The following is a 23,942-nucleotide window of genomic DNA, read 5'->3' as shown; positions in this document are numbered from 1 at the left end:
ATCATTGACTAAATGTTGCAAAATCTAACAGATACACAGTCCTTACTCTCTAAAACTTAAATTAAGAATGAATGATTCATTTACTAATGCCAAGTGGCTGTTTGTGCATTCAAATACTCTGAAGACATATGAGCAGTATGTAAGAGTTAAGCATGGAAACATTGTTCTTTACTGCAACACATTAAATATTTCCTCACAATTTAGATACCAAAATAATGAATCTGATTTATGTAAGATGATTTCACTAATGACTTTATTTTAGATGGCCCCAGGAACACATCAGTTTCTGTCACACCATCAACAGAGACCCTGATCTGCCACAGCCATGCAAATCCAGCAGTGGAGAACTATACCTGGTTTAAAATATATAATGATCACATTTCAGCAGCAGGACACCAACGTGAACTACATTTGAAGAAGGATTTTCAGGATGATCACAACTATTTCTGCATGGCTACAAACAAATACGGGAGTCACAACTCCTCTACAGTGCTGTTAAGGGGCAAAGGTAAATAGATTTATGTTCCAAACACTGTGGCTTGTGCAGACGCAGCTTTGCAAAGAAGAGTCTGCCCTTGGAAACCCTTCCAAACAAACCGTACTTGTTCAGTCTTTTTTACTTTGACGTGCAACATCCATGTTTCCTCAGTGTACTGGTGGACAGGCACCAGAGATCAGATTGCTATCTGTACTTCTATTGCTGCACTCCTCATTGTGGTCACTGTTGTTGCCATCAGAAGGTAAAGTGTATTTATATTTGTTACAGCTCACACATGCAACAATAAAGTGATGGAAATCTCTTCTTTCAGACAGTGCACAAAAAGGACAGAGTCACAAGAAAATGAAAATGAGGTAAACATGCAGATGGCGCTACAATTAAGCTTACTGGTTGTGTTGTTTTTTTTCTTAATGCAGAGGTTAGCTCATTATGAGGTTGCCTAATAAGTTAGTTTATTGAAGAAACCCATTTATAGTTTACCCAAGTTATTCGCAAGTTATTTTGTGTTGTCTGACTGAGTACAATTCACCAAGCAGGAAACTTATATATGTGTTCTTTGATGTCTTATTAATTATTGTATCTAGAATACGGACTACTGCAACTATCCCGTGGTTGACATGAGCCAGTCACAAGAGGAAGAAGTCATGCACTCAACGATCGTTTTTAAAAGCAAAACAAAAGCATGCGTGTGAGCTATCCCTGCAGCTTCAACATATTATTCAACTTGTGCTGCATTTTTCACTGATCCACTATGTCATCAGCAGGGAGCAAAAGATGGACTCAACTAAGGATGATGATTGTACCATTTACAGCACACTGTACAGGTAAAGTTCAACAAGAACAAATTTCATAAATCACAGTTCAGCTCCAGACAATAGTGTAAGGCACAAATTGGACAACATCAATCAATCAATCAATCAAACAAACAAACAAAGTGAACAATGGCAAAAATGACTCTGCTGCCATCCTTCTTGTATGCTGTGTCTGAGTCAGTGGAAACCCCCACCCTGAACACAAGCTTTTGTACTGCTGTCTGTTTAGTGGTTTCTACTTATCGCGGTAATGGACCTGCCCAAAATGAAAGCGATGTACCAAAGTGCAGCTATTTGGCTGAAACACCAATTTTGGGTGTTTAAGTCAGATACTTGAACTCAACTTCAATTTTGTCCAGACTCGAGAAAGCTAAACAGCATTTCCTGTTTCGATCCTTATCCCTTGCCTTTCATTGATGAGCTGCTGGAAAGACTAGGAAAGGCCAGATACATCACAACCTTAGATTTGTGTAAATATTACAGGCAAGTGCATTTAGAATACACAGCCTTTCCGATTCCAGGAATAGGTTTATCTCATTGCAGTGTTTTACCCTTTGGTCTCCATGGGGCACCCTTAACTTTTTAAAGGTTAATGGATATAATCGTTAAGCCTACCTGATGTGGTGATTTACAGTGACTCGTGGGAGGAACACCTACAACATCTAAAGGTGGTGATGGCAAAGATCCAGTGAGCTGGTTTGATCTGAGTGACTTTAACCTAACATTTTGCTTGCACATTGGTCCACAAAGGAGTGTTCAGCACTCATTTTACATCATTTAAGACCCACTATAGGGGAGTTGTGGAAAAACTTAGAGCTAACAACTAACACCTAACAACTCGAGATACTTTTTTTTTTTTTTTTTTTTTAACCCTGATGAGCAGCCACAGTACAGTGTGAAATACTACTACACATAATTGGGTTATTCTGCCCTCTGTTGAAAATGTAAGAGCATAGCATGAGCTTGGGTTCAGATTTTTGACTAATATGACTCAAAGACATTCAAAATAAATCTCTCTTCAGTAGGTGAGTGGGTGTCCTGTGAGAGCTATGGAGAGGCACAGCTCATAACAGGACTAAAGGTCATTCCACAGGCAACACAGGACACTCAGTGTAACAATAAACATATGCAGTTTGAGCATGTTGGCCTTTACTGAGAATTTACTGTAACATGATGGTGTGGATCGGTTTCATTTTTCACTGCATATTCCTTTCTTATCAGCTTATAAATGTTACAAACTAAACAGCTGTTTTTTATGACTTTAAATATTTGTTTTCAGTCATCACCCAGTGCCTGCAGGAGCCTGCATGTAGACTTCAAATGTCAGCGGAACAAACCTGCTGTGTTGAGGGCCACTTATTCTGATGCATGAAAGGATCTGCTGCTCCAGTGCTACTTTCATGAGTGTTTTGCTGTTAAACAAATAAATAAATCTGTCAAATGTGACAGATTGCAGAATTCCATTCAGTTTGGAATATTTTTTATGAAGTTTCCTAAAAGATTTAAAGCCAGCCTTTCCCCCCCCCTCTCCTTTTCTTAACAGTCTCAAACTTTTACACATTATGGGCACATTTCCAGGAGTTTGTAACTGCAGCATGCTTATTTCCTCCTGCTGGTCACACAAAGCATGTCTATTGAGCAGTTTGTCCTTGCCTAAAGGCAATAGGAAAGTACAATGTAATGACAAACAAACACCATCACATGGCAACTGACCGCATGTGACCAACCCCATTTTAGCTGTTTTTCCTGTACAATTATTGTGTAATATAATCGGTTTTTGTACATTTCAGATGCTGAAATATAAACTGTAGCAAACAAATTTTTTTTTTTAATCACAATCTGTGAAAAAATAAATAAATAATATTTTTAATTAAGATGTTTAATATGTTGCATCCACAGGTTGTGCCATAAGATACTTTTTCATAAACTTCATTTATGCTAAGAAAAAAATAAGGTGAGTTTAAATCACTTTACAGCACATGCATCCATGCACTCAAGTACCCCTAGAAGAGGTCGTTTGTCTCTAGTTCAACTTGTGCTTTCATTACCTATGAATGAAAACCAGCTTAGTCAGAGGCAAAAGAAACCCCGATTTTATTAGTGATTATAGAAGTAAACTTAGCTCACGCCCATTTCTGACAAAACGAAACTTTAGTAGATACGGAAACGAGGGGACAGCAGGTCTTGGACGTGTCTTTGACGGCTGCGTAGTGGGACCAGCAGAGATGATTTGCAGGCTTTCTCCTTTTTGCAGCACAGAAGAGAAGGTAGGAAGGCGGCTCAGGTCGGCTGTTATTTATTTATTGTTATGAGCATTGGGTGACTGTCACAATGTCAGAATTTCCGTTGTGACACAGTAGGAATAAACTCATCCTAATAACAGAATTAGCTATCAGACTGCGCTGCCTTGGGCCAGGTCTGTCTGGCTCCAGCTGGGTTACGGGGTAATGAAGTTTGGTTGACGTTCATTCTTTCTAATAGTATCTCCGTTTATTATTGAGAGTGAATCAGAGCTAACTGCCCAAGCTAATGTTAGCTGCGCAGCTCATTAGGCTGGCTGCTTCGGGGAAGCTAGTTAGCAGAGTCGCTACTTAATTTTAGCAATAGTGCTCTCTGTAGTGTGACTAAGAGCCTTCCCTGCTGCTGCTAAGCTTGTCGTGATTCTGCAGGTTTTATTTTGTCAGTGACTTCGTGGCCATTTAGTTCGCTTTCTCTCTGTTTTGTTGTTGTCAAACGCACTAGCACGCAAGAAGTGACGTAAAACGTGTGCGTTTCTTTACGCAGGGAACATGTGAATGGCCGAACTTCTAAGCCAAAGATCTTTTCGCTTCAAGAAGAGTCACTCCTTAAGTTCTTGAAAAAGGTCGTCCCGCCTTTATCTGTGAAAGTATGAAAGCTCATCTCCTAGAATGGAATAGTCACTTGTTATTTGCAGTATTTTCAGCAATATAGAGATACGGTTTAAACACACGCGATGGTGTTTACTGTATTTGTTACATTTTATTAAGAAATAAAGAAATCGTTTGAAGTCTAAATCAAATCGCAAAAGACCTAACCGACCTTGATGCTGATTGTTCATTTCCTTTCCTTGCTTATACTAAATTGATTATATTCCTGCAAACTTACTAATTATTGACATCAGTCTCACAAAAAGGCATTATTGGTTGGGCTCTAAAATCAAACTGGGTTGAACCAGTTATATTTCACAGTGTATTTATTTGTATTTGGGTCAGATGTCTTAAACCTTAATAGCCTTTCTCAGTGGATTGAAAACGCCCAAAGCAATTGTTGCATTAAAGTGTAACCAGAAGTCCAATGAAGACCATGCGTTTGACAAAGAGGGAGAGCGATTGCCAGATGAATTATGCAGAAATGAAAGCGAAGTATCCATCGCTGGATTGAATGACTTGATCCCAGCAGATATAAGGATTACCCAATTTTGACTCTTTATTCATGACATTAAAAATCAATCGAAATCAAAGAATAATGGCATAATATTAACTTGGGTGGTTCACGAATTTATGTTATTTTGAGTTATTCAGTCATTCACGTAATATCGCCTTTACATTGCCAGCTAATAAGTAATGTGAAGTATTTATTGAAAGTATGAGGAAAAGGAAGGAGGAAAACCACCTTCTCCGCTTCTACTCTTTGTGAAATGTCCTATATCATGTTTGAACTATTTATGGCATATAAAGAATTACTTATTTCCTCATTAGAACTACTTTTGGTCAGTGTTAACTGAATTTTTCTTTTAAGGGCGTGCTATTAAAGTGTGCTGTGAGGGTTCCCAGGTTTTTTTCCCTCTCTTTGGTTAATGTCAGTTTTTTATTGGATACTTGTTCGCGGGCCATGAATGTGGGCGTTCAGTTGACTCACTGACTCTCTTGTAAAATGACTTCCAATTCAGTCTCTCACAGGCCAGCTTCTTGGGTATGACTGATCAAAGTTCAGAGGAGATAAAGACAATGCGACTGGTGTGTTGTTGTGTAGCTGAACACAGTTTCATGTGACATCGGCTGCCAAAATAGAAAGTGAAAGAAAATTTTGAGATGGTCTTGAAGTGAAAATAGTTTCTTTCTTTGCAGTGATCACTGAAGCCTGAAGATGAAGTGCTCACTCTGTGGCTATAACATTATAGAGAAAACAGCCAAATTCTGCAGTAACTGTGGCCTAAGGCTGTCTGTTAAACCTACAAATGCACAAGGTAAGTAGATGAGGTCAGAAATGTGGTTTCATTTTATATAGTTGTTTATAATATTTGAAGAAGTCCAAGTGACAACTTTGTTGTTCCTGTTAATTTGGCATAATGTACTGTATTATTTAAACGGCTCTGTATTTGATTAACAGTGTGGATGCTTTTTTCACGGCCTGTCAACAAATAAAATTATAGTTTGAACATGCAGCTCTGCAGACATAATGAAATTACACTTTTCTATAAATATAGATTAAAAACCTGTATACAAGGAATTTAATCATGTAAAATTATGTGATGATAAGGGCTGTTCATCTGCGCATAACTTATATTGCACATTTTTTCCTGACATGAGGATTTACATTAGTCATGTTGCACATGTCAAAGCAAAATTAGGTACGGCTTGCATAATGTGGGGGAAAAAAAAGAGATTGTAGATACATCTGTGTTATCAGTTCATACTAAGCCTTTAGTCAAGGAAAACTAAGACTAAAGGCCATTATTATATCCTAAAAATCAATCCAGCATCCAGTATTTGGAAAGTTTAGATTCCTTGCATGTATTCTTTCATTTCTCATTCCTGTTTCTTAATTTTTTTAACTCAAAAAAACCCCACACTTCTAAATTGTGACATAAGGCCTTCTTGGCTGAACTGGAGAAAATGATCCGTGCTCTTGTGTCATTACGTGTTACTGTAATGCCCTGTTTCCTGGCAGGGATAAACCTGTTTTGTCTCTGAGGTAAACAAAAATGCAGCTGCCAGACTAGTAATGGATTCTAACAAGTGAGCTCATATTATTCTTGCTCTTTACACTGGCTCTCAGTAGACTTTGATTCATTTTAAAGTTCTTGTACTGACCTACAGAGCACTTAACAGAAAGGCTCCAGACTATTAATCCCAGCTTCTTACCAAACATACTGCTGCTTGCAGTCTTCGATCACAGGCTCAGAATTTGCTAGTTGCTCTTCATACAAGATTGAAGACTAAAGGGGAGCAGAGGCTTTCAGGTGTCTTTCGTGTCCCACTACGACTGCATTTAGCTGACTCTGTGGACTCTTTTAGAAAACAGTTCAAAGATTTTTTTTTTTTTGTTTAACCAGACTTTCCATTAAGATTGTACATATATCAACTGTTTTCAAACTACGTGTTTATTTTATTCTGTGCTTTACCTTGATTTTTGTATTCCTGTTAACAACACTTGAATTTTCAGTTATATTTTATAGTTTTTTGTTTAGTTTATTTTTGTTTTATAGGGCAAATAGGCTCTGATTTAACCGCATGTCCACATAGGTGTAAGATTACCTATCGTGACAGCGTGTTGGCCTACTTTTTAAGGGTCAGAAAATGCAAATTTGTGCCTTGTGACTTACTGAACAAGCTCAGGTATTTTCTTTATAGTTAAAAGAAAATTTGCCTACGTGGGTCAAAGTGAAAACATACAAATGCCACCTTTTGTGGTTTAATATATGTCCCTATTAATTTATGGACAGAAATCAAAATGTCATTTTAACTATTTATTGAACATGCATGTTGACTCTGTCAGAGTTCATGCTTCTCTAAATCTTTGACTGGCAAAGTGATGTGCCAGAATGAAAAGCAGGACTATATACTCTGACTTATCACAGTGGTTTTCACATGTCTTTAGAAATTAGCTCATTTTATTTTATTTTTTCTAACTTATAATTTATAATTTGTTATTTTTATTTAATTAAGTTATTTATGTATTTTTATTAACCCCTCATTGTTAACATAGATGCAGGCGATCAGCCAAAGTCTTTGGTAGCAGATGGGGAAGGTCCAATTGAGAAGCCAGATTCACAGAAAAACACCCCACCGGTGGACAACAAAGAATCCAGTAAATCCCCCAAACGGCCAAATGACGAGGTCATCAACAACAACCCAAAGAAAAAGGTGAGCGTGTCATAATCTTGCCAGGCCTGTTGGTTTTTAGTCTGGGGAAACAACATATTTTGTACAGTAGGTGTACAGTGAGTTTATGCCACAACCCAGTGTAAGGTTTATTCCAAATTCATTTTTTCTATAATAATTAATCCACCTGTATATAATGAAAATTATATATATTTTTTATCACTAAACTATAATAATTTCTGTGATTTGTTCATTTTCAAATTTACTGTTTTATTTGCATTTATTTATTTGCATTCCTAAACAGAAACATTAGTTTTACTGGTTGAATGTTTCGATTGGTTCATTTGTGGCTTCTCAGAGAAGTCCAGTGTGCTGGCTCGAATTTTGTTACAAAAATGCGAGTTCAGTTTTATTTACCTAATCAATAACAATCTTATTTTTAGTTTTAAACATGTTTTTGACACATTTGTTATTTTGTTTTTATTAAATTTGTTAAGCACTCTAGATGAGTGTTTAAATTTAATTTTTTACATTGCAAGAATATTTTCACAAGTGTAAAGGCAGACTTCTGTGACCTGGAACTAGTTAATAGTATAGTTTAACCCTTTAATGTTTAGTCTGTCATATTTGAGTCAAGTTTTGGTGAAGTTTGGTTTTTGAGACTTCTACATCATCAGTCTGATCCCCCCCGAATTTATAAACTAAATACAAAAATTCCTAAATACATTTTAGGCAATAAATTGTACAAAACATATATGCAAATTAATATATATTTCTTTTACATTTATATGCTTCCTTAAAAAAAGTAAATTTTTCAGTCTTTAAAATGTCAAGTGGGTTTGAGTATTTATGAATCTAAAATATGTTCTTGTTATCTAATATAGGAAATCATATTTGTGATATTTTCAAAACAGATCTGGGTTTTTTTTGTTTTGTTTGTTTTGTCTACATAGAAAAAAAAGAAAAGGAAGAACAAAAAGAAAAAAGATGGCACCTTGTCATCAGATCAAGATCTGTCACACATTTCTCCGGGAGATAAGCAGGGGAAGGAGACACAGGGAGGAAGAGACTCTTCTGACAGTGAAAGCTCAGACAATGAAATGGACACAACACCAGATTCACTCCAAGATAGGTTTTCCTCGTTAGAAAGCCAGCCTAGTTTCTTGCCAGCTAATGATGTTGTTGCCATTGCTGAAGATGCACAAACCAATCAGAGTGAAAAGTCTGATGCCCCAGTACAGGCAAAAACAGTGGAGCAATCTGAGGCGGCAACAAATAGCATGAACGAGATGGAGAGCAATGCACACACATCTCCTGACAATCAGCCACAGAAGACAGGACCAGCCGACACTCCAGCTCAACGTCCTGCCTCAGAGGACAACAAGAGTACAACCCCTCAGTCAGCTTCAAGTAAAGGGACCAAGGCCACTACGGCTAAAGATCCAAAGGAAAAAACCTTGAAGAACCAGAAAGAAGCAGACAATGCTAAAAAACCTAAACAGGACCAGAATGCTAATGTGGCTGCAAATGCAAAGCAGTCAAAGGAAAACACGCAGAAGGGAAAAAATCAGCAGGAACAGAATCAGAAGCAGCCTGTTGCAACTGGCCAACAAAAGGTTTTTGGACCTCATACTGAAAAGGTATTACTGGCTAAGTCAGAATATGTGAAAATAATTGTTATTGACCAACAATAACATTTATGAGGGAGACCTGAGTCCCATAACCTTGAGATGTATTTATCCAACATATTTAATGCTACAGGCTGACAGCGGCTCCAGTGTGGACCCAGTGGAGAACATGGAGATTCAGCAGTCAGGGAACGGGCAGGACTCGACTCCAGCTCAGCCTTCAAATGATAACAAAGGATCTAAAGACGGTGGTGATAACAGCAAAAGCTCAAAAGCTCAAACAGCTCCGCCCCCCAAAAGGTGATAAAATCCTCTCAGTAAACTGTATACTTTGCCTTTAACTCATCTTTGCAAATTTTTTTTATCCAACAAATTTACTTTTGCTTTTCAGATTGACAAGGAACACGAATATTGCAGCACATGACAGACTCACAATTTACTTCCATGCTGTTCTCTCGAAAGATTTCAAATTTGATCCTGGAGAAGATCGAATATTCATCAGGGCTGGGTCATGCATTGGAAAATGGGAAGACAATGCAGCTGAACTGTTTGTGACCAGGTACTTTAACAAGCTGGAAACACTAGGCTGTAGTATGAATAGGTTATTTGACATCAGTAATCTCTGAATTGGTGCCTATGCAAGTAGTAAGCCACAACATTAAAACCAACTGGTAAGGCACAGACTCCACACAACCTTGGAAGATAGTCTGTACAGATCAGTCCTCAGCAGTATTAAGAAGTGAGACGTCTGTAGATTTGACTTGTTTTTCCCACAGATGCTTGATTAAATTTTGATCTGAAGAATTATGCCTTTAACTGTTTATTCCCCAGATCGTTGCTGAAAAGTGTGTGTAGTTTGTCTGGAAGCATTGAACTATAACTGGGAGTGTACATTTTCTAAAAAAAGTTTAGTTAGATGCCAAGGTAATGGTCACCAGAAGCCAAGGATTCCCAGAAGACCCCTGTCCTTGTCCCATAGCATGCCCTCCTCTCCTTCTCATATAATTTATAAACACACACTGTGCCAACCATGTGATGCAAAACAAAATCTGATTAATCAGATTTCAGTGGACTACTGTTACTGCCGTGTCCATTTTTCTTGTTCAAGTGCCCACTGTAAGTGCTTTTGCCAAAGCAAGGGTGGGCATCATGGACTGTGACTGGTCCACTTAAGAAAAAACAATAAAAACATACATAACTAGTTCTTAAAAGATTGTTTTACAAACTCTGTAAACATGTAAAGGTACCAGGAACCTTCAGAAACAATGCCCTAGTGAATCACAGTGAACCATGATGCTCTATGTTTTCATGCTTTGCTGTCATAGCAAACATGAAGGTTTTTTTTTTTAACAATTTTTATTTCTAGTAATTTTTTGCTGGAACTGGACCACATGCTTCAGCCTATGTATATCAAGAATGAGCCTTGGATACTCATTACCCTGTTGTTGGTTCACCACTTTCATTTCCTTGGCCGTTCTGTTAGGCAGTAGCCACTGCATACCAGCAGCACTCTACGCTGAATGTTTTGCTGTGAACCAATCATTTCTTGTTAGTCTGTTTTTTCCTCTGTTTTCAAAACATCAGCCTCAGGAATTGTTGACTTCCTGTCTAATACATGTCACCCAGTAATATGTATGTTTGGGAAGAAATAATATTCACGTCACCTATCAGTGGTTCTATTGTTGTGGCTCATAAGAGTATATTTACCATTTATACCATTATTTTATTTTGAAATTCTAAATGTGAAGCATCTATTATCCTAAACGCTTATTATATCCTTTATGACTGACTTGACAAAATGTACCACACATTTCTTTTTCATGTAGGGATCTTGGAGAGCATGGGTTTCTGGTCGAAGGCAGCCTGCCAGCTAGCAAAAAAGCTGTGTCTGCGTCAATACCATACAAATATGTTGTCTACAGGAATAAAAAAGAGACATATGAGTATGAATACATATACAAAATGGATTCTACACACACTACCAACAGATGTTTGTTTGTGAAACCCAACCTTATCAATGATGATGGTAAATATAACTTTCATGTAGCCAGCTTTGTTTTTATTGGCTAATGGCTTCACTGTATTTTGTTGTATTTGCCTTACAGTTAAATGTGTGTTTTTATCTTTTTTTTGTTTTGTTTTTTCTTAAGGGGACTGGCATCAATATGATGACATCATTTGCGCCGAGCCTTCGAAAAGCATGCTCAAACGTATTAAGGAAGTATTATGGCCTGATCAAAGAAAGAACCTGATTCAAGGCAGAGAAATTGCAGGAAACATAATGTTGGAAACCATATTTGACCTCCTGAGGAGCTGGACTGAGACCAATTTACGAAGTTTTATGATCCAGCTCAATCAGTTCATGCAGGTTTATGGGGAACCTTTTGTGTATGAAGAAAAAGAAAAGAAGTGGTACTCCCTACAATATGGGGAAGATGATGTAAGTTCAAAATCTCTGTGTACAAGGTCTAAAAATACACATGTATGGTATGGTCACTGAAACTTACCCTTCTTTTGGCTGTTATACATTCTTAGGTGAAGAGGTTGCTTAAAGAATTTATGCTGGCAGATGTAATTCCTCAACTGCTGAAGGATGGAGATCGTAAGAGCCGTTACATTCAGGATCCCTTAAGAGCTGCGGCGGTCATGGTTTATGTATGGAGACAGTATCGAATCAAACTCGAGAATTCTGAGCTCAATCAGCTTTGTACTGCACTGTGTTTACCCAAACTAGAGAAGGATAACTTCCTTCAGTACTGGGCAGAATTTTCTCAAGATGTGTCTATTCTCAGGTACTTACCTAATCTTTTTTAATAATCTTGGTATCATACCTTCATAATCTGCTAATTTAAAAGTATTAACTTTACTGCCCCCATTTACTTTAATTTTCTGTTCATGTGTTCAAATAATCTTCTCATAGTTTGCCAGAAACATTGGTTCTTCTGATAAACACTATAAAAAGATTTGGGATGACTCGATGGATTATGGTACTGCCACTTCTCCACCTCCTTAAAGGCACTTCAAAGCCTTTTGAAGCACCAACATCTGGAAACTTGAAGTATGGCCCAGCTTGGGCAGGTTTGGGAGGCCTTGATTTAAACACCTCGGCATACATGAACAGTCAAGAAAAGAGGTGTGATTCCCTGTTCCTTTGCCGACATACTGTTGCACATCTTCCAGAAGATTTACATTTATCTGGAATTAATGGTTCTCTTACTGGGTAATCTTTGTTTGCTTATGTTTCAGGGCGCTAGTAAAACTGATGAAAAATTACAGCCACTTAATGGAGGTGGACGCGCTCTTAATTCGATCCTGCTTGTACCTGATGTCACTTGATGAACTGATAGAGTGTAGTACTGAACTTAAGGCTGAGCTTCTGGACGTACTTCATGTCTTCTTCAATAAGGCTCCTCAGGAAATCACCTTCAGCACCATGCAGGTAAGTGGAGTTAAAGAAACAGGGATGTAGGATAATCACTGTAGATTTTGGACCTCACAGCTTTTTCTTTCAGTGGAATGTGCCCAGGTGACAACTGTCCATGACAATTGAGCATTTTTTAGCACCCAGGTTAATAAAATGATTAGCATGGATGGTTTTCTGTTTTTAGGGAGTATCGGACACAATCTCACATATCCTGGGGCTTCTCGTTGAGGAAAAATACAGGTAATTTACAGTTTATAATTAAAAAGCATGGACATGATGTCTGTAGACACTTGCTGGAAGTGTAAAAAATGTCTGCCTCTTAAATGAATTTACATGTTTTTCTGTATTGAAAAGCTTGTAATTTAGTGTAGGCTTAAGAGGGGTGTCTGGTTTTGAAGTTATGACATTGACAATGTGAATGTTCCTCTGAATGCTGTTTATATCAGGTGTTGTGTGTTCTGTAACTAAGTGTGTCCATGTAGAGGGAAATCTATGGAAGTACTGGTGTTCTGATCTTCGTGTTTTTGTTTATCATAGTTACTTTACAGAGTCTTACAGGAGAGAGTGCCTGGCAACAGCAGTGAAACTGTTAGAGAAGATCTGCAGAGGAGTCAAACCAGCTTTAGTTACCCAGAACTATCCTGATATTCCTGTGGCATGCATGAATCTGGTTGCGTCAGTGACAAACTTTGTTCAATGTAACAAGCAACAGGTATTCAACGTGCACACATCTTATAAATCATGGTTTTAGTTTGGCAGACAGTAAACCTTCATAATCTAATGATTCACATTCAGGAGACCCAAGAAGGAGATGAAAAGCAACAGTATGTGAAAGGCATGGCAACCACACAGGCGATGACCATAATGAGAGGATGGATCAGTCGGTCCTTTAAACAGGCTTTGCTCACCAGGGGCGTGTTATACTTACGCCAAGTTAAGGCAACAGAGGAGATTGAAGTGAGCAGTTTCGTTTAATGTCTAAAAAGAACCCCCAAAATATAAAGAAACATACTCTAACCTCATCATTGTAGAGAATGCATAAAATATGGTTGTGTTTTACAGATGTGGAATAATGTAATCTGCATCCACTTCAAAGATGAAGAATGCACAAAAGAGTGGAGGCAAACACTCACCATGGATTTTGAGGGCAAATATAAACAGGTAGGTGAGATACATTTTGGAGATTGGGTAGTTAGGCATTTGTTTCTTTAAGATTCAACAGATTTAGGTGAAAATGTGCTTTTAGGAATCTGCCCTGGATCAAGTTGAATACTACTGCATCAACATAGAGAACCTAAGTGATTCCCATCCACATGTTGCAGCTAGTATTGAAAGGTGTGCTCTTGAGGCTGTTACATATTTGTGCCAGGTATGAAGTCTTCTAATATTTTTTTAAAACTTAGATGTATTGGTGATTTTCACTATTGACTATATTTAAACACAATATCAATCCCATGAGTTAAATATGAGATGACAAAAACACAATTTCTTTATGTCACAATAAAAATTGATTCAAATCTGAATCAAGACAGAATTCAATTTTTGATTCTGTGTTATATGCAGACCAAGAATGAGGGCAAACTGTTTGGGAGGTTTAAGTTCAACTCAAAATTTGGGAAACTCATCTCTGCCATTATCCAAAAATCCTGGCCAAGGGATAGTCAAGGAAGATACCACCAAGATGAAGAAGTTGTCCTTCGGCACCTACTCTCCTGGACTGCTGCCAAAGACATTTTTCAGCTCCACGGTATTGTCTAAGAATAACACTGAAGCGTTAAACATTGCACAGACCAAACAGAAACAGATAAATGCCACTTTTGTAGTAATAATAATAATAATAATAATTATAATCAGAATGATATTAAAAAACAGAAAGCACCCCACAGTAGGTAACCAGGCATCTGTTTACGAGTTGGTGCCAAAAGTTAAAATCGCTGCTGTGGTTTAAGATAGAATTATCAGGTGAATGTTTTGTCACTGCAGGAGCAGATGAAAAGCTGATTGAGGAGCTCTCTCACGATGCAAAGGACAGAATTGCAGTAGGGATATCCTCATTTACAGCCATGAAAAATCAACTAGTTGAGGGAAACATTAAGATCAGCCTGCTGAAGATCATTTTGGAAAGGCGAGATGCCTTCTTAGAACTGCTGAAGATCGGTAAGAATTGTACATTTTTCAGCAAAGATGTCTTGATTTGTATTTAGATTTTAATAGTGTACTCTGACCTAATAGTAATTATAAAATTGAGTTGTTTGTGTTTTTGACTTGATACTAACAGACTGCCTCGCTGAGAATGGGCAATACAAGGATCATGACAAAATGAAGAGGCTGTTGAAGTGCAGAGAAGATGAAGTAAAAGCTGTATATTATGAAAAGGAGCTTGTAGATGTTCTCTTAACTAAGAGCCATCAACTTGAGGAACACATGACAGGTATGTTGACTGAGTTTGTGCCATCAGTCTTAACTATCAGTCTTAATTATTAACATCCATATTAATTTCCATAATAGTTGATGTTGATGAACTGGAAGGAAACCAACAAGTCAACATTATGACCACACCTTTGGACCATTTCATGGAGGTTCATCAATTTGGCCAGATGCCCTCCGAAATAACTGGCATTGTCACCATCTTCAATCTGGACGAAGAAATCAGAAACATGGCAAAAAATTTATACACATTCAGGGACAGTATTGTCTTCAAAATGTGTTGGGACAAACAAGCCAAGTTCCTGGCCAATGAAGAAATGGAAGACAATCCTGATGAGCATCAGGTAGCGGACATTAGGGCAACACTACAAATGATACATGATGGCATTTACATAGATTGCTACAACCATTATAAAGATATCTACACTCGCCTGAAGGATGGCACTATAAGGCTTGAAGAGGTTAACCAGTTTTTTAAAGCTTTCAAGGGCAAGTATGAAGATCTTGCAAAAGACTTAGACATCATGTGCAGAATGAATAAATCAAGGGACAAACAATGGATCAACATCAGGGTTCAACAGATCGAGCAGTACCACGAACTTCATCTCGCTGTGACTTCAGCTCAAGTAATCATGAAAGTCAAAGAGACACTTGGTCTTCAAGGTGACTTCAGAGTTCTGGAGACGCTCACAGAAGTTGTAAGTAGCTTTGTGTATAAAAAATTATCAATCGAAAAAGCTATTTTGCGTTCCACACAAGCTTTGAGTTATTGTATTTAATGATGGATATACATAATAGATGGAACATAACAGCACAGTTCTTTGCTTTACTTCATTTTAAACAGTTTAGCACGTTTTAATTTAAGGCTCCCTGTGAAGAGTGTCTCTGATCATATTTCCATGGTTAGAATGTAACTCTAGTTTTCCTGTCTCCCCACCGCTCAGAACAATATAGACTTTCAGAAAGAGCCACTCAGCCGGATTGACAATGAGTTGATGCAGGCAAAGACTGTTCTAGTGGACATAACCGAGCCCCGCAGGCTGTGTCTGCACGAACTGGAACTAAGGGGACACTTTGTGAAATGGGTGAAGGATGCCCTTGAAGGTAAGTGTAGTTATGCATTTTCTTGTTAATGTCTATCCATTGCACACTACTACAGCCATGCTCCAATGGATATTGCAGCATGGCTGTAGTAGTGTGCTGAACATTTTTTTTAAAATTTCCTTTGTAACTACTGACATCAGCAACTATGGGAGTGTCTACTGCAAGAAATAAATTGATGGACTGCACATATGCTTCATTTTCTTATGGCAATGACTCCATCTTACACTTTGTAATATGGTATAATGCTACGTACAGTTAGAAACCTCTCGAAATTAGACTGGTTCTCTAAAGTCACCAAAGAAAAAATTGGCTGCACAACACCAGGGTTACCAGGATTGTGTTGCAGGAAGCAGGTATGCAGGTTAGACAACCCTATATGCTCACATTTACATCCATACCAGTTTAAGATCACCAGTTAACCTACCATGCATGTTCATGGCGTGTGGCAGGAGGCTGGAAGACCCAGAGAATATTCACACAATCGCTGGGAGAACATGCAAACTCAACATAGAAAGGCCCCAGCCTACCAGCAGCTTCAAATTCAGAACAGTCCTGATATAAATCAATGTCACCAACCACTAACCACCACCCTATTTCTGCTTATTTAAATGTATTTTGCAGATATCAATGAGTTAAAAGTGTTTGTTGACCTGGCTTCTATCTCTGCGGGAGAGAATGATATGGACGTGGATCGTGTTGCGTGCTTCCATGATGCAGTTCTTGGCTACTCTTCATTGCTTTATGAGCTAAAAAAAGACTCTGGTTTTAAAGCCTTCAGAGAAGTGCTCAAGAAGGTCTGGAGGGCTTTGGAGAATGACAGCAACCTACCCAAAAAACTGGTGAGAAGATCCCTCCAAACACTTAAAGCAAAAATATGATCAGGATGGCCATGAAGGCTTTCATATGAATGTTAGTGTCTTACAGCAGGGTTATTGAGGTAAAGGCTAACCTTATTAAAGGGAAACTGAAACACAGCACAATTATGAAGAGTATCTTTTCTTACAGCGGGACAGTGCACGTCATTTGGACTGGTTGAAGACTGTGAAGGACAGTCATGGATCAGTGGAACTGTCATCCCTCTCTTTAGCATCAACCATCAATAACAAGGGTATCTACTTGATCAATGCACAAAATGTAAAAAAGGTAAATAATGCAATGAAAGTTGATTGCATCCCTAGATCAGTACAACACACATGTTAGACAAAGAGTCTCCAAAAATATGCATGAGAATTTCTTTTTTCCCCCCTGATCTAGTTGAGTCTTGACACTGCCCTGAAGCTGCAGATTCCAGAGGAGCATGATGACGGTCAGCAGATGCGCTGCTATTCCCTTGAGGACTTGAGGGAGCTGCAGAATAAACTCATGCTCATGTCTGGGAAAGGGGATCAAGGGCAATGTGAAGTTGATTATTTTGCAGAGGTACGTTGCAATATTTTCCTTTTTGGTATCTTGAGGTTCCAAGATGTTACCCACATGAAAGCTAGGCGAAGAGGGTGGGGGACAGTAACAGTTGGATCCGGGTTGAAATGAAAAGGACACCAGGGATAGGGGTTTAACACAAAATAAATCTTTATTATAATTAATTAACCCAATAATCAGTAACAACAGAAAGAGACAGCAACGCTGCTTTAATGATGACTTAGACAGGCCAACGCAAAGAGATGGTGGTCACTTAAACTAAGATAACAACAAGGACTCAACAGAAAAAGACAGCAATGCTGCTATTAGCAATAACCAGGCAGGCCAAACCAAGAAATGGAGGCCGCCGTCACTTAAGCAAAACCACGCACGGTGGGGCTGGTCACACACACAGCAGGCCTTTTCCACACCTAGACCAGACTCACACACTGACCAGCACAGCGGAAATCATGTCCTAAAGGAGAAGGCAGGGGCAGAAAGAAAACAGGGGAGGGGCAATAAAGAAGGAGGAGGAGAGGGAGAGGACAACACCACGCCCACACACTCCCACAGCCTCACAGGATGTAACACAAGAACTCGGATAATTCAAATAATATATTTTGTAAATATTATTTTAAATTGATAAAATTATCTATATAATCAATAATGCTCAATAATCCATAATGTCAAAAGCTAATATCTAGATGATCTAGACCTATTAAAATTAGGTCCTACAATTTACAGTACATGTGAAGACATGTCCAAAAAATCCAGATAACTCTCTTCAGATTTACTTGATAAAAATGTGGTGATGTATAGGTCAATTTTGGGATATACTACCATTTCAAACCTTTAGTGCATTGCATTCAAAATTTATAAAAAGAATGAGAAGAGCTATTTACTACATAAATGTGCAGCTATATGATCATAGACTCATGCTTGACAGAGAAACTGATTCCACAATGAAATTGGTGTAACTTTGTATGCTTTTTGAACTTATTTATTTACAGCTGACTTGTTTCTGTTTTTCAGGTTTTTGCCAGCGTTCAAAGACTAACTGAGGCATTCATTGCTCTTTACACTGCTGGGAATCCACTGTTTAGGCACTGGGAAGTGCAAATCAACTGTTGTTCCAAAAGTCAGGCACCCAGCATTATGATGGATTTCAACTTGGACAGTGTTATCAGTGTCATTGTGGAGGGCAGCATAGAAGAGAAGCTTCCTGAACTTTGCAAGAAAATGGAGAAATGTCTTGACTTCTGGATGGATTTTGTAGACAAACAGAGATCCCAGTATTACTATCTTAACTACTACACAGCTGAACAGATTGTCTACCTATGCAACAAGCTGACTTTGCAAAATGTTACCAATGTAGAAGACCAGGTTCTCATGATGCTCTCTTTCATCAAGCCAAACTGCACATACTCAGATTTGAGGGAAGTTTGGCATGAACTTCAGTATGAAATCCTCAAAAAACCAGAAGAGCAAAATGAGGACATTGAGTTTCAGACCTTTGTTGTGGTGCAAAGCAGTGAGGGGGAAGACCCAGACTTCACCAGCCAAATGGGTCCTCTGGCAAGTCTCGTAGAACAGGCAGAGGGTTTACCAAAATTTGATCACATATGGAATACTTATATGAAAGACATGAGAAATTTTCTCCCCCACATTCTTGATATAAAAAATCTTGGAAGACTTTTGGATATCCTGGCCAACAAACACAACGAGAGTCACGAAGAAGACATTTCTGACGATGACACAGGGAATTTCATAAATAGACATGTTCCCAGAGGTCTGGCTGTTGGAAACCCAAACCTCATTGTTTGCCCACATGATGAGGTGTTGTCATCTTGCATTTCCATTTACATGAGCAGTGAAAATGAGACACTTCCCACGTATGATGAAGTCCTTTTATGCAACTCCACGACACCATACGAACAGGTGGAGCTATTTCTCAGACGCTGTCTCAGCACAGGCTACAGAGGACAGAAGATATACTGTTTACTGTATGGAGATCTCCTCCCTTATGATGTGAGCTCTAAAGCTGAGAACTTTTTTCAGCGAATGAAAATGCAGAGTAGAAAGGATTATAGACTTGTTATCATTTGCAGCTCAGAAAGAGAACATACCTACCTTCCATCAGCCTTCAGCCAGTACAGATTGCACATGGTTCCACAGGAACCTTTGGCAAGAATCCAGAGTTACCTGCAAAAACACTATGCCGTCCCAGCAGATGAGTGCAGCGCCGCAGCTGCGTTTAAGGACAGACTCTGCGTTGGTGTCATTTCAGCCACAAGAGCTGGTGTTGGTATGTATAGGTGTTATTTACTGTTACTAATGGTTAAAAAGTTGTTTATGAAAATTCAAACGTGCCATATGATCTTTTGAAATTGCAGGAAAATCGCTTTACATCAGAAGGCTGTATGAAAAACTGAAGAGATCAACCAAAAAATCATCAGTGATGAAATGCATTCGCCTGATTGAGCCAAATGTTGATGAGAATGTCATCCTTCAATCACTGTTGGACGCCCCTAGAAGGAAAGAACTCACTGTGTTCCATTTTGACGTCACATCATCGGTAATCGTCAATCACTGGATTGTTTAACGTAGTGTAACCTTTTCAATATGACTTCTCTTTGCAGCTTACATAAAATGTGAAATGACTGTGTTTGTTTTGGAAAAGGTCCAGAAAGGCCTGCATGAGTTCCTCTTCAAACTGTTGATTTTGCGATACTTGCTGGACTCAGAGGGAAAGATGTGGAAGTGCAATAACAAGCAACTGTATCTTGTAGAGATTTTGGAGTCCACTGTGAAGTCGGGCAGAAATGTTTCACTTCAGGTTAGAGTTTTTATGAACACAAACATTCATGATTTGTTATCTGATTTAGAACTGTTCTTTACCTTGAGTTGTGTTTTTCTTTTCTTCTCGTATAGACTCAAAAAATCAAAAGCTCATTCATTGATATGTTCCCAAATATTTTCTGCCGGCCACCCAAAGAGGTACTAATGCTAGAGATGAGGAAGCAAGAAGATCCCACCATTGTGAGCAATGATGACCCACTGATGGATGATGAAGAATTCAGGAGCGAGGCTTTTCAGAGACCATACCAGTATCTCACACGGTTTCATAACCACATTAATCTAGATGTATTCGCTTATAACGGTGTTGAGGGGACACATGTTGAATGTCTTCAGATGCTTCTCATGTTTTGCGGCATAATGGATCCATCCTGGGCTGAACTAAGAAATTTTGCATGGTTTCTCAACCTTCAGCTGAAAGACTGTGAGACGTCTGTTTTTTGTGATGTCACTTTCACTGGGGACACACTAACTGGATTCAAAACCTTTGTGGTAGATTTCATGATTCTGATGGCAAAGGATTTTGCCTCTCCATCACTCAGCATTTCTGACCAGAGTCCTGGCAGGCTGGAAATCGATCTGGGTAGTGTCAGAGATGAAGACCTGGCTCCTTTTCTTATCAGGAAAAGATGGGAAACAGAACCACATCCATACATATTCTTTAATGATGACCATGTGTCCATGACCTTTATTGGTTTCCATCTTCAGCTCAATGAGCAGAACTTTGTTGATGCCATTGACCCAACCTCTAACAGGGTGATTAAAAGAAATGTCATGACAAGGGCATTGTATGAAGGTCTAAAGCTGCAAAGAGTCCCCTTCAACATTGACTTTGATCGCCTTCCAAGAGCAGAGAAAATAGAGCGAATCTGTAGTGTTCTTGGTATCCAGTGGCCTCTTGATCCAGATGAAACTTATGAGCTTACAACTGACAACATATTGAAGATGCTCGCAATCCACATGCGGTTCAGATGCGGCATCCCTGTCATTATCATGGGAGAAACAGGGTGTGGTAAAACAAGGCTCATCAAATTCCTTTGTGAACTCCGGAGGAGTGGAGTGGCCACTGAGAACATGAAACTTGTCAAGGTGCATGGAGGGACAACTTCAGAGATGATCTACACCAAAGTGAGAGAAGCAGAAGACATTGCTTCGATCAACAAACTCGACTATGGGTTCGACTCCGTTCTGTTTTTTGATGAGGCCAACACTACAGAGGCCATCAGCAGTATTAAGGAGGTCCTCTGTGATAAGACTGTAAAGGGGGAAAGTTTGACAGCCAACACTGGGTTACAGATTATTGCTGCATGCAATCCTTACCGAAAACACACAGATGAGATGATTCAAAGGTTGGAATCTGCAGGCCTTGGGTACCGAGTTCGAGCAGAAGAGACGGACGAAAAACTTGGATCTATTCCTCTCCGCCAGTTGGTGTATAGAGTTCAAGCACTGCCACCAAGCATGATTCCCCTGGTATGGGACTTCGGGCAGTTAAATGATCACACAGAGAAAATATACATCCAGCAGATTGTACAAAGAGTTGCTGAAAAAAAAGCCATTGATGAATGTCATATCAAGTGGATCACTGATGTACTTTCATCTTCACAGAAGTACATGCGTGCGAGAAATGATGAATGCAGCTTCGTCAGCCTGAGAGATGTTGAACGTTGCATGCAAGCTTTTGTTTGGTTCTATGACAACCATGAAATGTTTTTTGCGGAACTTAAAAAGTTTGAGAATGATAGAAATGTTGAGAAGGATGAAATGCGTCCAAAATGGCCCGAGAGCCGAGACCCTGTTCTCTGGTCTCTAGTCATGGCCATTGGAGTGTGTTACCATGCCTGTTTAGAAAATAAGGATAAATACAGGCAGAAAATCAGCAAAAGTCTTCCAGCATTATACAGTCCATCAAAGGTGATGCAGGAAATCTCACTCATGCAGGATTTACTTTTGAGTGGTGTGCCAATGGGGGATACAATTGCAAGAAATAGTGCCCTGAAAGAGAACGTCTTCATGATGGTTCTCTGCATTGAACTGAGAATCCCTCTCTTCCTCGTGGGCAAACCTGGAAGTTCAAAATCTCTGTCTAAAACTTTGGTGGCAGATGCAATGCAGGGTCAAGCTGCTCATTCTGACCTGTACAAAAAGCTCAAACAGATCCACTTGGTGTCCTTCCAGTGTAGCCCTCACTCAACACCAGAAGGCATCATTAATACATTTAAGCAATGTGGACGTTTTCAGGAAGGTAAAAACCTGGATGAGTATATCTCAGTTGTGGTTCTTGATGAGATCGGGCTTGCAGAGGACTCTCCAAAGATGCCGCTGAAAACTCTTCATCCATTGCTGGAGGAGGGATGCATTGATGATGAGCCACTACCACACAAAAAGGTTGGATTTATTGGAATCTCCAACTGGGCGCTGGACCCTGCAAAGATGAACCGAGGCATTTTTGTATCCCGTGGGGACCCTGACGAGAGGGAACTTATTGAAAGTGCTAAAGGAATCTGCTCCTCTGATGTAGTGGTTCTGGAGAAGGTCAGGGATTTCTTCCAACCTTTTGCAAGAGCCTACTTGAACATCTGCCGCAAACAAGGCAAAGGATTTTTTGGCTTACGTGACTACTACAGCTTGATAAAGATGATCTTTGCGGTCGCCAAGGCTTCTAAGCAAAAGCCCACACCAGAGGAAACCGTCAAAGCAGTGCTGAGAAATTTCAGTGGCAAGGATAATGTAGATCCAGTTACTGTCTTCACTATGAGACTGGGGATTGCACCAAACCTAGAGAACATCAGTACCATTGAGTTTGTGAGAGAAAACATTGAAGCAGTTGGACAGGAAGAAGAATGTCGATACCTCCTGGTGCTAACTAAAAACTATGCAGCCCTGCAGATCCTGCAGCAGTCCTTCTTTTCAGAAAGTGGTCAACCAGAAATTATCTTTGGTTCCAGCTTTCCAAAAGACCAAGAGTATACCCAGATCTGTCGCAACATCAACAGAGTAAAGATATGCATGGAAACAGGACAAACGGTTGTGCTCTTAAACTTGCAGAACCTCTATGAAAGTCTCTACGATGCCCTCAACCAATACTATGTTTGCTTGGGAGGGCAGAAATATGTGGACCTTGGACTGGGAACCCATCGTGTAAAATGCAGGGTTCACAAAGACTTCCGGCTAATCGTCATTGAGGAAAGAGAAGTGGTCTACAAACAGTTCCCAATACCTCTCATTAACAGGCTGGAGAAGCACTACCTGGACATCCAGACTGTTCTGAAAACCGAGCAGAAGAGGATGGTGGAGGAACTGGAGAAGTGGGTCCAGCTTTTTGTAACTCTCAGCAGCCAACATGCAGCGGCAGCTCAGACATACAAATACAAACCCCCAGACGTATTCATTGGGTACCACTCAGACACATGTGCTTCTGTAGTTCTCCAAGTAATAGAGAACCAGAAGGACAGTTTAGAAATCTCAGATTCTGAGAGGAGAATGCTCGACGAGGCTAAACTCATACTGCTGAAATGTGCTACACCAGACTCTGTGGTAAGGTTGGACAGTACAGCCCTTCCAAAAGTGGAAAGTGAATATCTGGCCAGGATGTACTTTGAAGAGCAGAGTAACAGCTGTTTGGCTGACTACATACTTGCTCACATAAGACAGGAGGCCCATTCTTGCTCCTTCTTCACAGAGGTAACTAAATTTGACAATTTTATATACACAAAAACACAAAAACAT

General features: G+C 39.3%; 1 protein-coding gene across 1 annotated transcript in view; it reads left to right on the top strand.

Moving 5' to 3' along the window:
* Positions 1–3,438: 3,438 nt before the first annotated feature.
* The window catches only part of rnf213a (ring finger protein 213a), a 32,379-nt gene continuing 11,875 nt past the window's right edge, over positions 3,439–23,942 (top strand). Inside the window, exons 1-28 of the mRNA XM_076883210.1 lie at positions 3,439–3,578; positions 5,400–5,518; positions 7,261–7,418; positions 8,330–9,016; positions 9,138–9,304; positions 9,396–9,563; positions 10,831–11,030; positions 11,155–11,444; positions 11,540–11,796; positions 11,925–12,137; positions 12,251–12,443; positions 12,613–12,668; positions 12,966–13,140; positions 13,224–13,385; positions 13,491–13,589; positions 13,675–13,797; positions 13,992–14,175; positions 14,412–14,585; positions 14,707–14,859; positions 14,937–15,553; positions 15,800–15,959; positions 16,581–16,798; positions 16,965–17,102; positions 17,214–17,378; positions 18,390–19,662; positions 19,751–19,932; positions 20,038–20,193; positions 20,289–23,897. Coding sequence (XP_076739325.1) covers positions 5,419–5,518; positions 7,261–7,418; positions 8,330–9,016; positions 9,138–9,304; positions 9,396–9,563; positions 10,831–11,030; positions 11,155–11,444; positions 11,540–11,796; positions 11,925–12,137; positions 12,251–12,443; positions 12,613–12,668; positions 12,966–13,140; positions 13,224–13,385; positions 13,491–13,589; positions 13,675–13,797; positions 13,992–14,175; positions 14,412–14,585; positions 14,707–14,859; positions 14,937–15,553; positions 15,800–15,959; positions 16,581–16,798; positions 16,965–17,102; positions 17,214–17,378; positions 18,390–19,662; positions 19,751–19,932; positions 20,038–20,193; positions 20,289–23,897 — 10,077 coding nt within the window. The 5' untranslated portion in view covers positions 3,439–3,578; positions 5,400–5,418. The remainder of the gene's footprint in view (positions 3,579–5,399; positions 5,519–7,260; positions 7,419–8,329; positions 9,017–9,137; positions 9,305–9,395; positions 9,564–10,830; positions 11,031–11,154; positions 11,445–11,539; positions 11,797–11,924; positions 12,138–12,250; positions 12,444–12,612; positions 12,669–12,965; positions 13,141–13,223; positions 13,386–13,490; positions 13,590–13,674; positions 13,798–13,991; positions 14,176–14,411; positions 14,586–14,706; positions 14,860–14,936; positions 15,554–15,799; positions 15,960–16,580; positions 16,799–16,964; positions 17,103–17,213; positions 17,379–18,389; positions 19,663–19,750; positions 19,933–20,037; positions 20,194–20,288; positions 23,898–23,942) is intronic.

This window comes from Maylandia zebra, linkage group LG4, assembly GCF_041146795.1.
Source record: "Maylandia zebra isolate NMK-2024a linkage group LG4, Mzebra_GT3a, whole genome shotgun sequence".
Taxonomy (NCBI): domain Eukaryota; kingdom Metazoa; phylum Chordata; class Actinopteri; order Cichliformes; family Cichlidae; genus Maylandia; species Maylandia zebra.
The sequence above is the reverse complement of the archived record's forward strand: the minus strand, read 5'-3'. Positions and strand labels throughout refer to the sequence as shown.